Source organism: Crotalus tigris, unplaced genomic scaffold (genome assembly GCF_016545835.1).
Source record: "Crotalus tigris isolate CLP2741 ecotype Arizona unplaced genomic scaffold, ASM1654583v1 scf7180000020019.1302030, whole genome shotgun sequence".
Classification (NCBI taxonomy): domain Eukaryota; kingdom Metazoa; phylum Chordata; class Lepidosauria; order Squamata; family Viperidae; genus Crotalus; species Crotalus tigris.
This window is the reverse complement of record NW_024097821.1, coordinates 340,605-358,113: the sequence shown is the minus strand read 5'-3', so window position 1 is coordinate 358,113 and position 17,509 is coordinate 340,605. Positions and strand designations below refer to the sequence as shown.

The following is a 17,509-nucleotide window of genomic DNA, read 5'->3' as shown; positions in this document are numbered from 1 at the left end:
AGTCCTAATTGGAGACATCTCCATAAGGAAGAAAATTCAACAAAGATGCAACCATGAAATTAAACTATTTTTTAAAAAAAATATGTGCAGCATTTGACCCTCTCTGCAGAAGCTCCTGATCCTATTCCTGTGCATTTAGCAATCCAATAAAAACTCTTTCTCCTATCTAAAACTCTTAACCTACATCAAAATGAAGGTTGAATTTCACCTAAAGATGATGGTCACTTCATTTTTTGAATATAACTCAAAAATATTGCAAACAACCAAGTTTGCGATCTGTCTAAAGTTTTATATATTATATTATATTATATTATATTATATTATATTATATTATAATAATTTTACATTACATTAATATATAATTATTTCCAGCTAACTTAAATGCTGTATAGGTACAACTACAATTACTACTGAACTCAACATTTATGTTGCTAAGCAAGGCAACTATTAAGTGAGTCATGCTTCATTTTATGACCTTTTTTGCCATGGTTTTTAAGTGAATTCCTGTGATTGTTAAGTAAATCAGGTGGTTGTTGAGTGAATCTGGTTTCTCTCATTGATTTTGCTAATCAGGAGCTGCCTGAGAAGGTCACAAATGGTGAACACATGACACTGGGACACTGTAACCATCATATCTGTGAATTAATTGCCAAGCATCTGAATTCTGATCACATGACCTTGGGGATGCTACAACGGTCATGAGAATCGGCCCTAAGTCACTTTTTCTGTGCTCTTATAACTTCAAACAGTCTCTAAACAAAGAGTTGCAAAGCGAGGACTATCCATGTGATAGGAAAGTCAGGGATTGAGGCCTTTTTCTTATTAATTCCATTAATTTCTTTTGTCCTAACAGCCAAGAATACAGTCATCCAGGGCCTTGAGAACGTGGATGCGATGGAAGGAGGGGAAGCCCTTTTTGAGTGTTATCTATCCAAGCCAGAAATCTACAATTATAACTGGCTGATCGATGATGTGCCGGCAAAAACGTCCGAAAATGTGGAATTGGTTTATTTTGAAAATGGACTCCGCCATCTTCTGCTTCTGAAGAACCTCAAAGTCCAAGACAGCTGCAGGGTTTCTTTCCAAGCAAGCGATGTGGTCACGTCTGCTTTCTTGAACGTCAAAGGTGACAATCAGATATCTTGTTGCACAAGACAATCAGATACAGGTAGTCTTCGACTATGGCCACAACTGAGCCCAAAATTTCTGTGGCTAAGTGAGGCACTTGTTAAGTGAGTTTTGCCCCATTTTACGATCTTTCTTGCCACAGTTGTTAAGTGAATCACCACAATTGTTAAGTTAGTGACAGGGACTTCCCCATTGACTTTCCTTGTCAGAAGTGATCCCAGGACTGTGCAACTGTCACAAATATGAGCCAGTTGCCAAGTGTCTGAATTTCGATCACATGACCATGAGGATGCTGCAATAGTCGTTAGTGTGAAAAATGGTCACAATTTCCTTTTTCCAGTGCTGTTGCAATTTTGAGCGGTCATTAAACAAACGGTTGTAAGTCAAAGACTATCTTTCTAAAGCTGCCCACCTCAATCAATAACTGTGGATGGCTTACAATTAAAAAGAAAATCACAATGCAAATACTAAAAAAATTCTAAGATAATAAAAAACAATAAAAATAACCACAATAAACATGCATAGCAGCCGAGATACTTCACCTGTGAGCAGTACAGCTGGGAAATGGGTCCATTGTCATGTACAGATAGTCCTCAACTTACAACCATAATGGAGCCCAAAATTTATGTTGCTAAGTGAGATATTTGTTGTTTTATCCCATTTCTTGCTACAACTGTTAAGTGAATCAATGCAGTTGTTATCTGCAGTTGTTACATTAGTAACATGGCTGTTAAGTGAATCTGGCTTCCCCATTGATTTTACATGTCAGAAGATCACAAAAGGGGATCACATGACCCCGGGACACTGCGACTGTCATAAATATGAGTTAATTGCTAAGCATCTAAATTTTGATCTTGTCACCATAGAGATGCTGTAATGGTTGTAAGTGTGAAAAACAATGGAATGGAATGGAATGGAATGGAATGGAATAGAATAGAATAGAATAGAATAGAATAGAATAGAATAGAATAGAATAGAATAGAATAGAATAGAATAGAATAGAATAGAATAGAATAGAAATAAGAACAGAATAGAATAGAAGAAATGGAATATGGAATAGAATGGAATGAAATGGAATGGAATGGAATAGAATAGAATAGAATAGAATAGAATAGAATAGAATAGAATAGAATAGAATAGAATAGAATAGAATAGAATAGAATAGAATAAAAATAAAAACAGAACAGAATAGAATAGAATAGAATAGAATAGAATAGAATAGAATAGAATAGAATAGAAGAAATGGAATATGGAATAGAATGGAATGGAATGGAATAGAATAGAATAGAATAGAATAAAAATAAGAACAGAACAAAATAGAATAGAAGAAATGGAATATGGAATGAAATGGAATGGAATGGAATAGAATAGAATAGAATAGAATAGAATAGAATAGAATAGAATAGTAGAGCTGGAAGGGACCTTGGAGGCCTCCTAGTCCAGCCCCCTGCTCAAGCAGGAGAACCTAAACCATCTCAGACAAGTGACTGTCCAGTCTCTTCTTAAAAACCTCCAGTGATGGAGCACTCACGATTTCTGGAGGCAGGCTGTTCCACTGGTTAATTGTCCTCACTGTTAGGAAGTTTCTCCTTAATTCCAGATTGTTTCTCTCTTTTATCATTTTCCAATCATTGTTTCTTGTGCTGCCCTCTGGTACTTTGGAGAATAGTTTGACCCCCTCTGCTTTGTGGCAGCCCCTCATATACTGGAACACTGCTATCATGTCTCCCCTATTTCTTCTTTTCTTTAGACAAGCCAAACCTAAATCCTGTAGCCGTTCTTCGTATGTTTTAGTCTCCAGGTCTTTGATCATCTTCGTTGCTCTTCTTTGAATTTTTTTTTTCCAAACTCTCAACATTTTTTTTTGTGATATAGTGACCAAAATTGGCTGCAGTATTCCAGGTGTGGCCTCACTAGGATTTTATAGAGTGGTACTAATACTTCACATGATCATAAGTCCCTTTTCCAGTACTGTTATAACTTAGTACGGTCACTAAATGAATTTTCGCATGTCGAGGACTACCTGTACTTCTGTTTTTTATTAATCAGCCTACTTTCCCCCAAAGTTTCCCAAAATCTCACTTTCTTCTTTACTTTGAAAATATTGATGGTGTCATTTCTGATTGTTTCAGGATGGAGACTGGAATTCCTGCAGCCTCTGACAGACGTCACCGTCCGTGCCGGGGAACAAGCCGTCTTTAGCTGCGTGTTAAGTGAAGCAGTACCTGTTCATGAGATTGCCTGGTATATTAATGACGTAGACATCCAACCAAATGAAAACTGGAAAATTGAAGTCGAAGGAAATACTTACAAACTCATTCTAAAAAAAGCCCAGCTTCTCCACTCTGGGGAGATAACCTTCGCTGCCAGAGATGCTATTGTGTCTGCAAAATTGACCGTCATAGGTAAGTCGGAACAGGTGATTGTTTTCTTGAAATCAGTTTTGATTCATAGGTGGCTAAACGGACACCAACAAGCACAAGACATCAAGCAACTTGCGTACAGGATAGGATTGATGCAAAATGACCAAACTGAACACTAGGCCCTATCTAACAAAATGAAATTCAAGGTAGATAAAAGTAAAGTTTTACACTTGCATAAGAAAAACCAAATGTACAGGAATAGATTAGGTGAAATTTGGCTTAATGCCAGTAACTGTGAGAGGGATCTTGGAGTCCTAGTGGACAATCCAGTGTTCCAATATCTCAGGGGCTGCCATAAAGAAGAGGGAATCAAGCTATTTTCCAAAGCACCTGAAGGCAGGACAAGAAGCAACGGGTGGAAACTAATCAAGGAGAGAAGCAACCTAGAACTAAGGAGAAACTTCCTGACAGTTAGAACAATTAATCAGTGGAACAACCTGCCTCCAGAAGCAGTGAATGCTCCAACACTGGAAGTTTTTAAGAAGAGACTGGACAGCCATTTGTCCGAAATGGTGTAGGGTTTCCTGTCTGAGCAGAGGGTTGGACTAGATGACCTCCAAGGTCCCTTCCAACTTTTACTACTACTACTACTACTACTACTACTACTACTACTACTACTACTACTACTACTACTATTATTATTATTATTATTATTATTATTACTATTATTCCCTTAAACATGAGCCAAGAGTGTGCTGCAGCTGCCAAAAAAGCCAACACAGTGCTAGGCTGCATTAACAGAGAGATAGAATCAAGATCATGTGAAATTCTAGTACCTCTTTACAAAGCCTTAGTAAAATCATACTTGAATACTGTATCCAGTTCTGGTCACCATAATACAAAAAAGATATTAAGACTCTGGAAAGAGTGTAGAAAAGAGCAACAAAGATGATAAGGGGGCTGGAGGCAAAAACATATGAAGAATAGTTGCAGGAATTGGGTATGTCTAGTTTAATGAAAAGAACTAAGGAGAACATGATAGCAGTGTTCCAATATTTGAGGGGTACCTACAGAGAGGGGTCAAACTATTTTCCAAACCACCAATAGGCAAGACAAGAAACAATGGATGGAATCTAACCAAGAGAAGCAACCTAGAACTAAGGAGAAATTTCCTAACGCTGAGAGCAATTAACCAATAGAATAACTTGCATTCAGAAGTTGTGGGTGCTCCATAACTGGAGGCTTTCAAAAAGAGACTGGACAACCATTTGTGTAAAATGGCATAGGGTCTCCTGCTTGAGCAGGGAGTTGGACTAGAAGACCTCCAAGGTCCCTTTCAACTCTATTACTCCATGTTCTATTTACTAAGTCCTTAGTAGATTGATACAAATTGATCCCTTCTGGAGAAAGGAAAGGAAATTGAGGATTACTGCATGAAAAGCAAAGTTGTTCACCACAACAAAGAATGAACAGTTAGTGGGCATTGGACCACATTCAACCAGATGTGGTTCAGTAAGATCCTGCACCTAGGCAGGAAAAACCAAATGCACAGGTACAGAATAGGTGGCACTTGGCTCAACAATAGCAACTATGAGAGGGATCTTTCGAATTCTACTGGATCACCACTTAAGTGTGAGCCAGCAGTGTGCTGCACCAGCCCAAAAGGCTAATGCAATCCTGGGCTGCATCAAGATCAGAAAAAGTGATACTATCGCTCTATACTGCACTGGTGAGGCCACACTTGGAAAACAGGTAGTCCTCGACTTAGAACAGTTCATTTAGTGACCATTCAAAGCTACACCGGCACTGAAAAAAGTGACATGACCATTTTTCATAGTTACCACTGTTACAGCATCCCCATGGTCACGTGATCAGTATTCAGATGCCTGGTAACTCATTTATGACGGTTGCAGTGTCATGGATCATGTGATCCCCTTTTGCAATCTCTTGATAAGCAAAGTCAATGGGGAAGCCAAATTTGCTTAACAACTGTGTTACTAATAGTAACAGCAGTGAAGAGTATATTCTATACTTGTGTTGATTGAAATATATTTTCAATCTCCCCTGTTCTTTTACTTTCTTTGTTTTCTGTTCTTTATATCTTTTGCACCTTTCTCTCTTTTCTTCTATTCTTCTTTCTTTTAGTTTGAATTAATTTTACTATTGTAATTCAATTCATATGTATACATACACACACACACACACACACACACACACGTATATATATCCTCTTACACCTTCCTTGTATGTGACAACAGTCAAAGATATGGACCAGATGCCAAGGTCTGAATTTTGATCACATGACTCTGGGGATGCTGCAATGGTCATAAGTATGAAAAACAGTCACATGTCACTTATTCAGTGCTGTTGTAACTTTGAATGGTCGCTAAACAAATGGTTGCAAGTCAAGGACTACCCTGTAAATTGGTTTTTGTGTGTTGAATTTTAGAACCTGTGGAAGTCACTCTGCCTTTGGTTGACAAGTCTGCCACACAAGGAGAGAAGGCCCAGTTGCAGTGCGAATTGTCCAGCGAGACCCAAGAGGTGATTTGGGTCAAAGGGAAAGAACCGATCCAACCCGGAGGACGATATGAAATCGTCTCTGAAGGCAAAAAACAGACGCTCATCATACACGATTTTAAATCTGAAGATCAAGGATCCTACACCTGCATCACCTCGCCTGAAATCAAAACCTCTGCCAATCTTTCGATTGACGGTAAGTTAGAATTCCTACAGGTAATCCTCATTTTACGACCACAAGTCATATAATTGTATTTGGGTCATTAACCAGCAGAGACAACCACAACTAGGACTAGAAATTCCGCTGCTCAGCAACGAGGTTATAAGTGAGTCTTGTCCAATTTTAAGATCTTTTTTGCCAGGGTTGTTAAGCAAATCACTGCAGTTGTTAAATGAATTACAATGTCATTAAGTGAATCTATTTCCCCCATCAGCTTTGCTCATCCGAAGCTGGCTGGGAAGGTCGCAAATGCAGATCATGTCACGCAGGACGCTGTAACAGTCATATATACGCTCTGTTGCTCAGAGCCAGAATATTGAGCTCCTGACTATGGGGACACTACAAAGGTTGTAAGTGTGAGGACAGGTTGTAAATCATTTTTTTTCAGTGCTGTTGTAACGGTCATTAAATGAATGGTCATTACATGAATAGTTATAAGTCAATGACTAACTTTACTGAAAAAAGTGACATGACTGGTTCTCACACTTGCGACCATCACAGCATCCCCATGTTTATTTAATCAAAATTTGGGCACTTGGCAAGCCAGATTTACTTAACAACCATGTGATTCACTTAACAACTGCAGTGATTTGTTTAAGAATCATGGCAAAAAAAGGTTTTAAAATGGGGTGCGGCTCACTTAACTGCCTTGCTTAGAACCATGGAAATTTGGGGCTTGGTTGTGGTCATAAATCGAGGATTACCTGTACTATATTAATCCAGATTGATTGACTGATTACTGATTGATTGATTCTAAAATGGTGATTTCCAAAACTGAGATTGTCCTGTTGATCTTCTTCTTTTATGTCTAGAAGTTGCTATGTCCCAAATTCCTAATAAAAATCTCACCGTTTCGTTTCTTAGTTTCTCCAGTGTCGATACTGGAAGAAGTTGTTGAGGAAGCACCAATTTCTAAAGAGCCAGGCAAAGTAGCAGATGAAGAGGTCCAGCCCAGCTTGCCACCTGAAGCTGCCCAGGAAGGGGACCTCCACCTTCTGTGGGAAGCTCTGGCCAAGAAGCGGAGGATGAGTCGCGAGCCGACCTTGGATTCGATCAGCGAACTGCCTGAAGAAGACGACAAGCTTCATAAGCGGAAGAAGGAGGAGGTGGAGATAACCCAATACTATTCCGAGGAATATTCTACTTGCGATGAATCTGCAAAAGTTGGAGAAGCAGATTTCTCTGTCACAAGTTCAGATGATGAATCCAGAGCCGGGACACCTTCATTAATCACCTACCTTAAGAAGGCTGGGTCATCTACGGTTAGCATCAGTCGCAAAGTCGTAGAGAAAGTCTCTCAAGATCAGCAGAAGTCTGGTGAGGAACCGCCTCCTCCTGTGGAGTCAGCCGAAATGGAGATTATGGAAGGAGACTTGGAAGATCCTTCCATGTCTCAAGCTGCCGTCAAAATCCAAGCTGCCTTCAAAGGTTACAAAGTGAGGAAGGAAATCAAACAGCAGGAACGTCCAGTCTTTGCTGAGACCTTCAAGGACTTTGTCGGCAAGGTGGGAGACACCCTCCATCTGGAGTGTATGGCCCACAGCAAAACAGACATGAAAGTCAGTTGGCTGAAAGACGGGAATGAAATTAAGGATGGGCGGCATTATCACATAGACAATTACAGTGACGGGACTTGCTCCTTGATCATTGCCGGTTTAGAAACGAATGACAAGGGCAAATATACCTGCGAAGCCTCCAATAAATTTGGCAAGGTCTCCCACAGTGCCAAGGTGACCATCCAACTCCAAGCACCTTCTCGCAAGCCAAAAACCGCCAAGAAGCTTTCTGACAGCGAATCAGAGAGCTCATCTGGCAGTGAATTGGACGATGCTTTCCGTAAAGCTGGACGGAGACTTCACAAATTGTTCAAGTCCAAAATTTCGCCTGAGATTTCCGACGTCGAAGAGGAACTGTTTGTTAGTGCAGATGAGGGAGAGATTGAGGTGGTAGATCACCAGACCTACCGGGAAGACGAACGCTACATCTACATCAAGTTTGAAGTTCATACGGAGGCCAAAACAGCTGCAGGCCGGTTTCGGGAGATGTTTGCTGCCATGGGTATTCCTGTTGAGATTGACATTTTGGATCAGGGTCCTAAAAAGATAGAGTTGCGCATTGGGAAAGCCACGTCACCTCCTGTGAGACAGTTGCAGACTTTGGTTCAACGGCCACCACCTATTTTGCTGACCTCTGATACTGGTAAGTACAAAAGATTTGTAGTAGTGGCAGGACCTGGGGTCGGTGTCAAAAGAGGCATCAGCCTAGAATCCCTATATAGTCACAAGTGAACTAAGTCCAATCTCCCTGGAATTCCATTGATCCTTATCTAATCCTAGCAGGTGCTAACTGTTAGTTGAGAAGATTCCTGTGCATAGGCATGTGTACCAATAAATCAGTTTAAAGTGAAGTGTTAGTACTTCTTTACACTGCCCTGGTGAGATCGTATTTGGAATACTGTGTCCAGTTCTGGTCACCACAATACAAAAAAGGTGACAAGATCATAGAAAGAATGCAGAAAAGAGCAACAAAGATCACATATGATGAACGATTGAGGAAACTAGGTACGTCTAGTCTAATGAAAAGAAGGACTAAGAGTGATGTGTTAGCAATCTTCCAATACTTGAGGAGATGTCACAGAGAGGAAGGGGTCAACCTATTCTCCAAAACACCTGAAGGCAGGACAAGAAATAATGGATGGAAACTAACCAACGAGAGAAGCAACCTAGAACTAAAGAGAAATGTTCTGACTGTGAGAACAATTACTCAGTGGAACAGCTTGCCTTCAGAGGTTGTTGATGCTCCATCATTGGAGGTTTTCAAGAAGAGACAGGACAGCCATTTGTCTGAAGTGGTATAAGGACTCCTTTTTGAGCAGGAAGTTGGACTAAAAGGTAAAGGAGAAGAAGAAGGTGAAGGAGCAGAAGATAGACAAGAAGAAGGAGAAAAATAAGGAGGAAGAAGAGAAGGAGAATTGTGAGATCCTTGAGCTTGGTTATTTTTGAGCTTGGTTGTTTTCGTACAGATATTTCATGACCCAGCTAAAGAACATCATCAGTGTTAGAAGGGAGTGAGGTTTGCAGAGAGGAGGAGGAGGAGACTGACATATAGATGTGCTGTTATTGTTCTTTATTCATTCTAGCTCCAATCTTCATCACTGAGCTTCAAAATCAAGAAGTGCAGGATGGTTATCCAGTCAGTTTCGATTGCGTGGTGATTGGGAAGCCGATGCCGACTGTCCGATGGTTTAAAGATGGCCGTGTTCTTGAAGAAGATGACCACTACATGATCAATGAGGACCAGGAAGGATGTCATCAGCTGATCATCACTGCAGTGGTCCCTCTTGACATGGGGGTCTACCGCTGCGTGGCTGAAAACAGCATGGGGGTGTCTTCAACAAAAGCTGAGCTACGAGTGGACCGTGAGTCTAAAGCTGGTTTCTGGGAAACTGTTGCTCAAAGGTTGACCATAACTTTGGGGTGCATGAAATGTATTTTGCTTGTCTGACTTCATTAGGCAGCAGAATAAAATAGAGGTTAATAACTCATAGTCAAGCAAACAAAACATGTTTAAAGTTCTTTTATTATGATTTCCTTCCTTCCTTCCATCCTTCCTTCTAGTTTTATTTTCTCCTTCCTTTCTTCCTTCCTTCCTTCTTCTAGTTTTATTTTCTCCTTCCTTCCTTCCTTCCTTCCTTCCTTCCTTCCTTCCTTCCTTCCTTCCTTCCTTCCTTCCTTCCTTCCTTCCTTCCTTCTTCTAGTTTTATTTTCTCCTTCCTTCCTTCCTTCCTTCCTTCCTTCCTTCCTTCCTTCCTTCCTTCCTTCCTTCCTTCCTTCCTTCCTTCCTTCCTTCCTTCTAATTTTATTTTCTTCCTTTTTCTAATTTTCCTTCCTCCCTCCCTCCCTCCTCCCATAAAAATCATCTGATCAGAACTTCCTCAATTCTTGAACAATTATTCACCTTCTCTTATGCTGCTTTTGAGAAACATTGCTTTAGAGCAGGGGTAGGCCACCTTGGCTCTTTTATGACTCGTGGACTTCAACTCCCAGAATTCCTGAGCCAGCATGGCTCAGCATGGAAACCTCTCCCTTTCCCCTCAGCATGGCTGGCTCAGGAATTCTGGGAGTTGAAGTCCACCAGTCATAAACGAGCCAAGGTGGCCTACCCCTGCTCTAAAACAATGTTTCTCAACTTTAAGGTGGGTAGACTTCAACTTCCAGAATTCCCAGGTTGACCATGGCATTCTGGGAGTTGAAGTCCACTGACTTTAAAGTGGCTGAAATTAAGAAACGTTGCCCCTAAAATCCTCTTTTTACCATTCATTAGTAACCAGCACAGACTATGATACAGCTGGAGATGCAACAGAGACCTCATCGTACTACAGCGCCAAAGGTTACCTGTCCAGGTAAAAGCAATATTATTTATTTGTTATATTTATTTGCCACCTATCTCATATTAACAAATGTTATTTTGGAAAATATGTTTATTATCCTGACTAGTTTGCTTTCATGATTATTGACACAGCTTCCTTATTGTGGCACATCTTCTTTGCACTAAATGGATCTTGCACCTCACAACTTTTCTGATTAACCCATTTGGTGGCCTGAATGTTCTAGGTTAAAGGATCAATAACACTTTCTGATCAGGAATAAGATTTCTACCTCATCAGCATTATGGTGCCCTTGGGGGTGGGGTGGGGAGTGTGGCCCACTAATTGGGCATGGCTGCAGTGATTACGGCAGATGGGATGGGCGTGGTCGGGGTGGGTGTGGCCACTTCAATGTTGCTCATGGGAGGAATGCCTATGGGGGCCAGGCAGGGTTGGGGGAGATCCAGGGAGCTTCTGGCGGATAGTGTGGGCAGGAGGCTCATCCTGCGGGGTGAGGCGACGCAGGGGCAGGTCGGGGTGCCATTGCCACAGAGCAAGGCAAGGCAGGGGCTGGGACTGGGACTGCTGCTGCCTGACACCATTGCCCCCCCCACAGAGGTCACTGAGCGCATGGGGGCCGATGGTGTCCCTCAGCAGCCACAGCCTGCCGGCCCTTCGACCTGCGCACCCTGGGGCTCTGCAGCCTGCTGCCAATACCAGGCCAGCCCTCCAGCAGCAGGCGGAGTAGGGGAGGAGGGAGGCACGTGATGTAGCTTGCCGGACACACCTACTTTGTCCCATCTTTTTTGTGGTTGCTGTTGGAGAGCAGGTCGCTGCTGGTCATCTACCGGCCCCCTCGCAGATCTTGCCCTTGGCCCGCATGTAGACCTGTTCCCCTCACATACCCAATGCCCCTTGGCCCCGCCTCAGGCTATTGCCACGAACAGCTTGCGCAGGTCCATTAGGTTGCCACCAACGCCCAGAACGCCTGGCCCGCCCAGCACAAAGAAGGTGAAATGGCCAGCTAGCAAGCTCGAATAGAGGTGATAGGGCATGCCCATGCCCAGCAAGCCAAAGTCCACCCCAAGCGGGGAAAACTGGATCCCCATCAGGGCCATGGCCCCCCAATCCCCCCATCTCTGCTGGGCCTGGGCGGTCATGATGCCAATGGGGATCCAGCTTTCCCCGCTCGGGGTGGCCTTTTGCCTGCTGGCCCTGGATGTGCTCTACCGCCTCACTGCAGCTCTGGGCAGTGGCTTAATTGACCTGCATGAGCAGCTGGTGGCTGTGGTAGGTATCAAGGTGAGTGAGGGAATGTGCTCCACCCACGGGCCAAGGGCAAGACCCTCAAGGGGGCTGAGGAGATGACCAGCCCCTGCTGCTAGAAGCTGTCGGACCCTGTGTGCTCACCACCTCCTGTGTTTGTGCCTTGGGGCTGCCAGGCTGGGCAGGGCTGGGGCTAGGTGGTGGGGGCCAGTCCCTCGTCATCTCTGGGGCATCCTGGGGGCCAATGTCACTTGATCACTCACTTCCTGCCCCGTCGCTTTTAAATGCCACATGCTCACTACTCTGGCAAACTCTGCTGAGGCAACAGGGTATGTGCCCACAGAGAGGGCTTTGAGTGCCACTTCCGGCACATAGGTTTGCCACCACTGGACTAGAAGATCTTCAAGGTTCCTTCCAACCCTATTATTATTAATAATAATAGTAGTAAAGTTGGAAGGGACCTTGGAGGTCATCTAGTCCAACCCCCTGCTCAGGCAGGAAACCCTACACCATTTCGGACAAATGGCTGTCCAGTCTCTTCTTAAAAACTTCCAGTGTTGGAGCATTCACTGCTTCTGGAGGCAGGTAGTTCCACTGGTTAATTGTTCTCACTGTCAGGAAATTTCTCCTTGGTTCTAGGCTGCTTCTCTCTTTGCTTAGTTTCCACCCGTTGCTTCTTGTCCTGCCTTCAGGTGCTTTGGAAAATAGCTTAATTCCCTCTTCTTTATGGCAGCCCCTGAGATATTGGAATACTGCTATCATGTCCCCCCTTGTCCTTCTCTTCGTTAAACTAGACATACCCAATTCTAGCAGCCGTTCCTTATGTGCATTAGCCTCCAGTCCCCTAATCATCTTTGTTGCTCTATGTTCTAACTATATTTGGGAGTGGACTTTGCATGTCAATCATTCATTTTCTCTTCCCTTTCTTTCCCACCATCTCTTGAACCAGCCGGGAACAAGAAGGCGTGGAGTCGACAACCGAAGAAGAACAGTTGCCTCAAATCATGGATGAACTTCACGATATTCACGTGGCACCAGGAACCCCTGTTGCCAAATTCCATTTAAAAGTGAAAGGTAATAGATATTCCAGTTCACCCCCTCAATGCCTTCACGGCCTCGGGTAGATCCCATTCATACGATCTCTTCTTGCCTGCTGGTTTTTGGAATTGTTCATTGCAGCATTGAGCACTTTTTTTTTCAAAATGACCAAAACAGAATTTCATTATTCTGAAAATTCATTATTCATTATTTCATTATTGTAATGTAGCTTCCACTCCTTTTGTATACAACTGACATTAAAATGCATGTACAAAAGGGGTGGAGCTTGTATTGCAATAGGTTTGGGGAAGGCACCAGACTAGAAATGGGAGACCGTGAATTCTAGTCCTATTTTAGGCAGGAAATCCTTCACCAGTGACTGGCAAATTCTGACTCGAGAAATCTTCCCTGCATCAATTGTTCCTCTGACTATGTAGGACAGACGAGGAGGAGGCTAACCACCAGAATAGAAGTGAGTGGTCAGGCAAGGAGATCAAATTCATTGGTAGCCTCACATTGCAATGAAGAAGGATATAAATTGAATTTTGCAGCTACTAAGTAGGCACAAAAAAAGCCAAAGAAGCAATTGAAACCTGGGAGATGGACCCCTCGTCAGTCAACAGGAGTGCTGATTTACCACTAGCTTACTAAGTACTTAGGAGACAAGGACTTGGCAGCACAAGGAAAGAATAGCCAACAACTTTTTTTTATATGTAAATATTTTATTAATTTGGGGATGCTCTGGGAGATTATGGTCTCAAGGACGCCAGTTTAGGGTAGTCCAACGGCTTGTGGACATAGATTTGCAATACTTAAGAGCCAGAGCCATCAAAACCTGCTCCCCTTTGATCTTTAGCCATTCTAATAATTATGGATTGAGGATGGCCTCTTATTTCTATACTCTAACCATCCCCAAGTATAGAAGAGTCTTTTCCCTAGCCCGTTCCAATGTCTTGCCCTCAGCACTACTCGACGGGCGATTCAAGAGGCTCCCGTTTAGTGAGCAACTATGCCCCTGTGATAGGGCTGAAGCTGAAACTCTGGAGCATGTCTTATTATACTGCCCTATGTATAACACAGCCAGAATTAAACTATTGGCTCTCCTTGGAATTGATCCCTCTGGTTCTAATGTTAGTAATTTGGTTTTATATTGTCTAGGGGATGGCTCCTCCTATATTACTTCTCAGGTTTCTAAATTTCTTTTAAGAGCTGTAACTATTAGAGGAGAATGTTGTAATTCCCTTTAGCCAACGCATCTGGTGTTAATTGTTTGTGATTATATTTTTCTTGTGTTTTCTTTTGTTGCACTTGTATTTTGGTCTGTGACTGCAAAATAAAAATTATTATTATTATTTTATTAATTTTCTAATTTTACAATCATGACTACCTAATAAACAAAGTGTTGTCTGGGTCTACTGGTAATTCAGTGGTACATATTAACTTTCTCAGTCTAGTTCCAATACTATACCATCCAGTGCTTCCTCAGTCTAGTTCCAATACTATACCATCCAGTGCTTCCCCTCTTCTTCCGGTGGTATGCATTTTTCCACACTTGGCAAATACAATTCTTGTTACTGTTAATACATATACAATTAAATATAGACATCTTCATCACATTTTTTCTGGTATTATACATAATATCGATAGTGTCAGTTTATAATATCTTTTCTAGCCAGAACATATCTCAATTGCATTTGCACTTAAAATCTATTTGTTCAATCAATATCTTGTTTTTCCCACTTTTTAAAAATTTTAATTTCCCATAAATGTTCAAAATATCTCTATCACTTATAATTTTCTCATAATAAATTATATTTGGGTAACCAAAAACTTCCCTTATTCAAACCCTTTTAAAATTTTTATATTTCCCATCTCATAACAAAGTATAATATTCTAGTTACAAATCCTGTCTTTCTAATTATAATAATACTTTTATTTCTAACAGTTATCTATTTTCTTAACCATATTCAAACATTCATTTAATAGTATAATATCCCATCTAATAGGTCAAGACCTCTATTTTCTTCAGTCTTATTCTAGCTTTCTTCCTTTGCCAAATAATTTTCCAAGTCAGTTCATTTGAATTATCAGGTAATTCTTCCTCTGTTTTTGTATATATTGTTTGGAATGAGGAAGAGAATTTGATTCTGGAAGAACGCTCAACCCATTTATATTCATTAAACAGCCTCCACCTTTCTTCTTCAGTTTTTCTATTTATTTCTTGTTTGTCAATATTCAGCATTTCTCCTAACAGCTTTATCATCCATTCGATCAGCTCTTCTTCGTTATCCTCAAATGTGTTCTGAGATCTTGACAAGTAAGATATCTTTTCCATTTCTGGTGTTATCACTGCGTCTTCTAATTTGTCAGTATCTGTCTGTTAATTCCTTCCTTTAGGTCAGTGGTTCTCAACCTGTGGGTCGGGACCCCATTTGGGGTCAAACGACCATTTCATGGGGATCGCCAAACAACGCAGTCCGCCATTTTTTTTGCCTTTCCCTAGCTGTCCTACTCCCTCTTATTGGTGGCCACACCCACTTGGGGGTCACCACAACATGGGGAACTGTTTTATGGGGTCACGGCATTAGAAAGGTTGAGAACCACTGCTTTAGGTCCTCCATCTTTGGATCCATTTCTTCTAATTTGCCTTCTGTTTTCTGGGTTACTAGTTCCTTCTTTGTAGTCATTGTCTGGATTTGTAAGTTTAGGTTAGAAAATTGTTCTTTTATCTCATTTGTGTTATTTTTAGTCTCATCATGAAACAAAACAATTATCTCTTAGATTGATTTCAACATAGAAAGAATTTCTTTTTGAGATTCAGTAATATTTTCTTGCTGGTATATCAAGCTGGGGGCTTTGGAGACAAGTGTTAAAGATGGTTTTTTACCATTTGCGGCTAAGTATGGAACACCCATTTTGTTTTTGTATGTAGTTTTTGTAGTCCAATAGGCCCCCCAACACAGATAAGCAGGCCAAGAGTTTTTTTCCCTTTTCCAGCTGCAGTCTGTAAAAGTAAAAGTCTCCAGGAACAACAAAGAGTCTTATCTAAGTCTGAGCTTCAAGCCAAGTTCCTTTAAGCATAATAAATTGTAGTGCTGTGATTTGCCACTAGATGTCATTGACACCATATTCCAGCTTTCCAAATCCAAGCCTATTTTACAGACTTTCAAATATCTTTTCTAAAAAAAGGTCTCAAAGGTATTTTTAGTCCCCAAATTTCAAAGCTATATACCTGTATTAATTCCAAATTGATCTTGTAGTGTTCTCTATTTTCCCCAAAGCAATTAATTTGTCACTTTTCTTTTCCTGAGGGAATAGGACAAGAACTTCCCTTCCCTTTCTTATCGGGGAGGATTCTTTGCTTTAGGCATTCTTTTTTCCAGGAAAAAGATCATAAAAAGAGGATAAAGTGTCACCCAGTTCCATCCATGTTGCTCAAAAATTGCTAGTTAGTACTTATCTTTGGTTGTCAGCAGCTTCTGACTGGCCATACGAATGTAGTCAGTCTTTCCCTTACCAGTTTGGAGGGCTTCCTTGGATCCAGCGGAAGGGCCACTGCCCCTCTGCAATCAATGAGAGTCCCCTCCTTCTTCATTGCCTCTCCGGGGCGACTTTCAACTCTTTTTAGGGTCCCCAGTGGGGCAAAATCGAATGTGGAAGTCGAAGCCCCATCTTCCTGCGCTCATCACGCCACGACGCCTAACCGGAAGCCTCAGTCAACAACTTAATAGACAGACATCAAAACCCCAATCAACAACTAAAAAGCCACACATAACAAGCATCATGTAAATATCACACATAGAATAGCTCAAAGCACACACTCTGCTAGAGAAAAGTTCCCTAAGATGGGCTCCAGCACGAGTCCAAAAGCTCAGAAGTCAAAACTTCTGGTTCCAGTGACCGACCAGTTTGGATCCTGCAACATTATCCTGGGACAAGTATATTTGCCTTCGTTCGCAATAAATCTCTGATTCTCAGCATTGAATGATTAAAGAGAGTTAGTGGCATACTGTGACTAGTCAAATAGCTGAATGGGGTGGTAAGTAGGACAGTGATGGATCCCTTGTTTAGTCTTATAACTCATACATCTCTCTCTATGTTTGTTGTATGTCCGCCTAGGTTTCCCCGAGCCCCGTCTTTACTGGTTCAAAGATGGTCAGCCTTTACACACAAGCGATCGTCTCCAAAGGACAGACAGCCATGAGTTTCATGCTCTGGAAGTTCTCCAGGTCACCAAAGAGGACGATGGCCAGTATTCTGTCTTCATCACCAACTCTGCTGGGTCTGCGTATTCAGCAGCTAAGCTCGTAGTCAAAGGTGAGCAGGCTGAAATGGTTGTTAATGCTATTCCTTGATAGGCCATACCTGCCCTGCAGAACTACAGAGCCCAGGATTTTTTCATATTATAGTGTCTTTTGAAAAGAAAAATCCCCAACTTCTTTAATAGGCGTTTCAGAGGCTGGTTAAAGCAATATTGTTCCAGCAGGAAGTTGTCATTTGATTAAGGAATGATACCTTGGATATTGTTTATTTTCCCTCTGTTGATTTATGTTACGTACACACAAACAAACACTGGCAATGATGTATTCTTTTAGACTATTGTATCTT

General features: G+C 41.7%; 1 protein-coding gene across 10 annotated transcripts in view; it reads left to right on the top strand.

The window, feature by feature from the left end:
* Window positions 1-17,509, top strand: part of OBSCN (obscurin, cytoskeletal calmodulin and titin-interacting RhoGEF) — a 268,339-nt gene that overhangs the window by 144,202 nt on the left and 106,628 nt on the right. For all 10 annotated transcript variants that reach the window (XM_039365275.1, XM_039365278.1, XM_039365274.1 and 7 more), the window contains 8 exons: window positions 854-1,126; window positions 3,261-3,533; window positions 5,941-6,207; window positions 7,096-8,430; window positions 9,371-9,649; window positions 10,555-10,633; window positions 12,813-12,937; window positions 17,021-17,218. In XM_039365275.1, coding sequence (XP_039221209.1) covers window positions 854-1,126; window positions 3,261-3,533; window positions 5,941-6,207; window positions 7,096-8,430; window positions 9,371-9,649; window positions 10,555-10,633; window positions 12,813-12,937; window positions 17,021-17,218 — 2,829 coding nt within the window. The remainder of the gene's footprint in view (window positions 1-853; window positions 1,127-3,260; window positions 3,534-5,940; window positions 6,208-7,095; window positions 8,431-9,370; window positions 9,650-10,554; window positions 10,634-12,812; window positions 12,938-17,020; window positions 17,219-17,509) is intronic.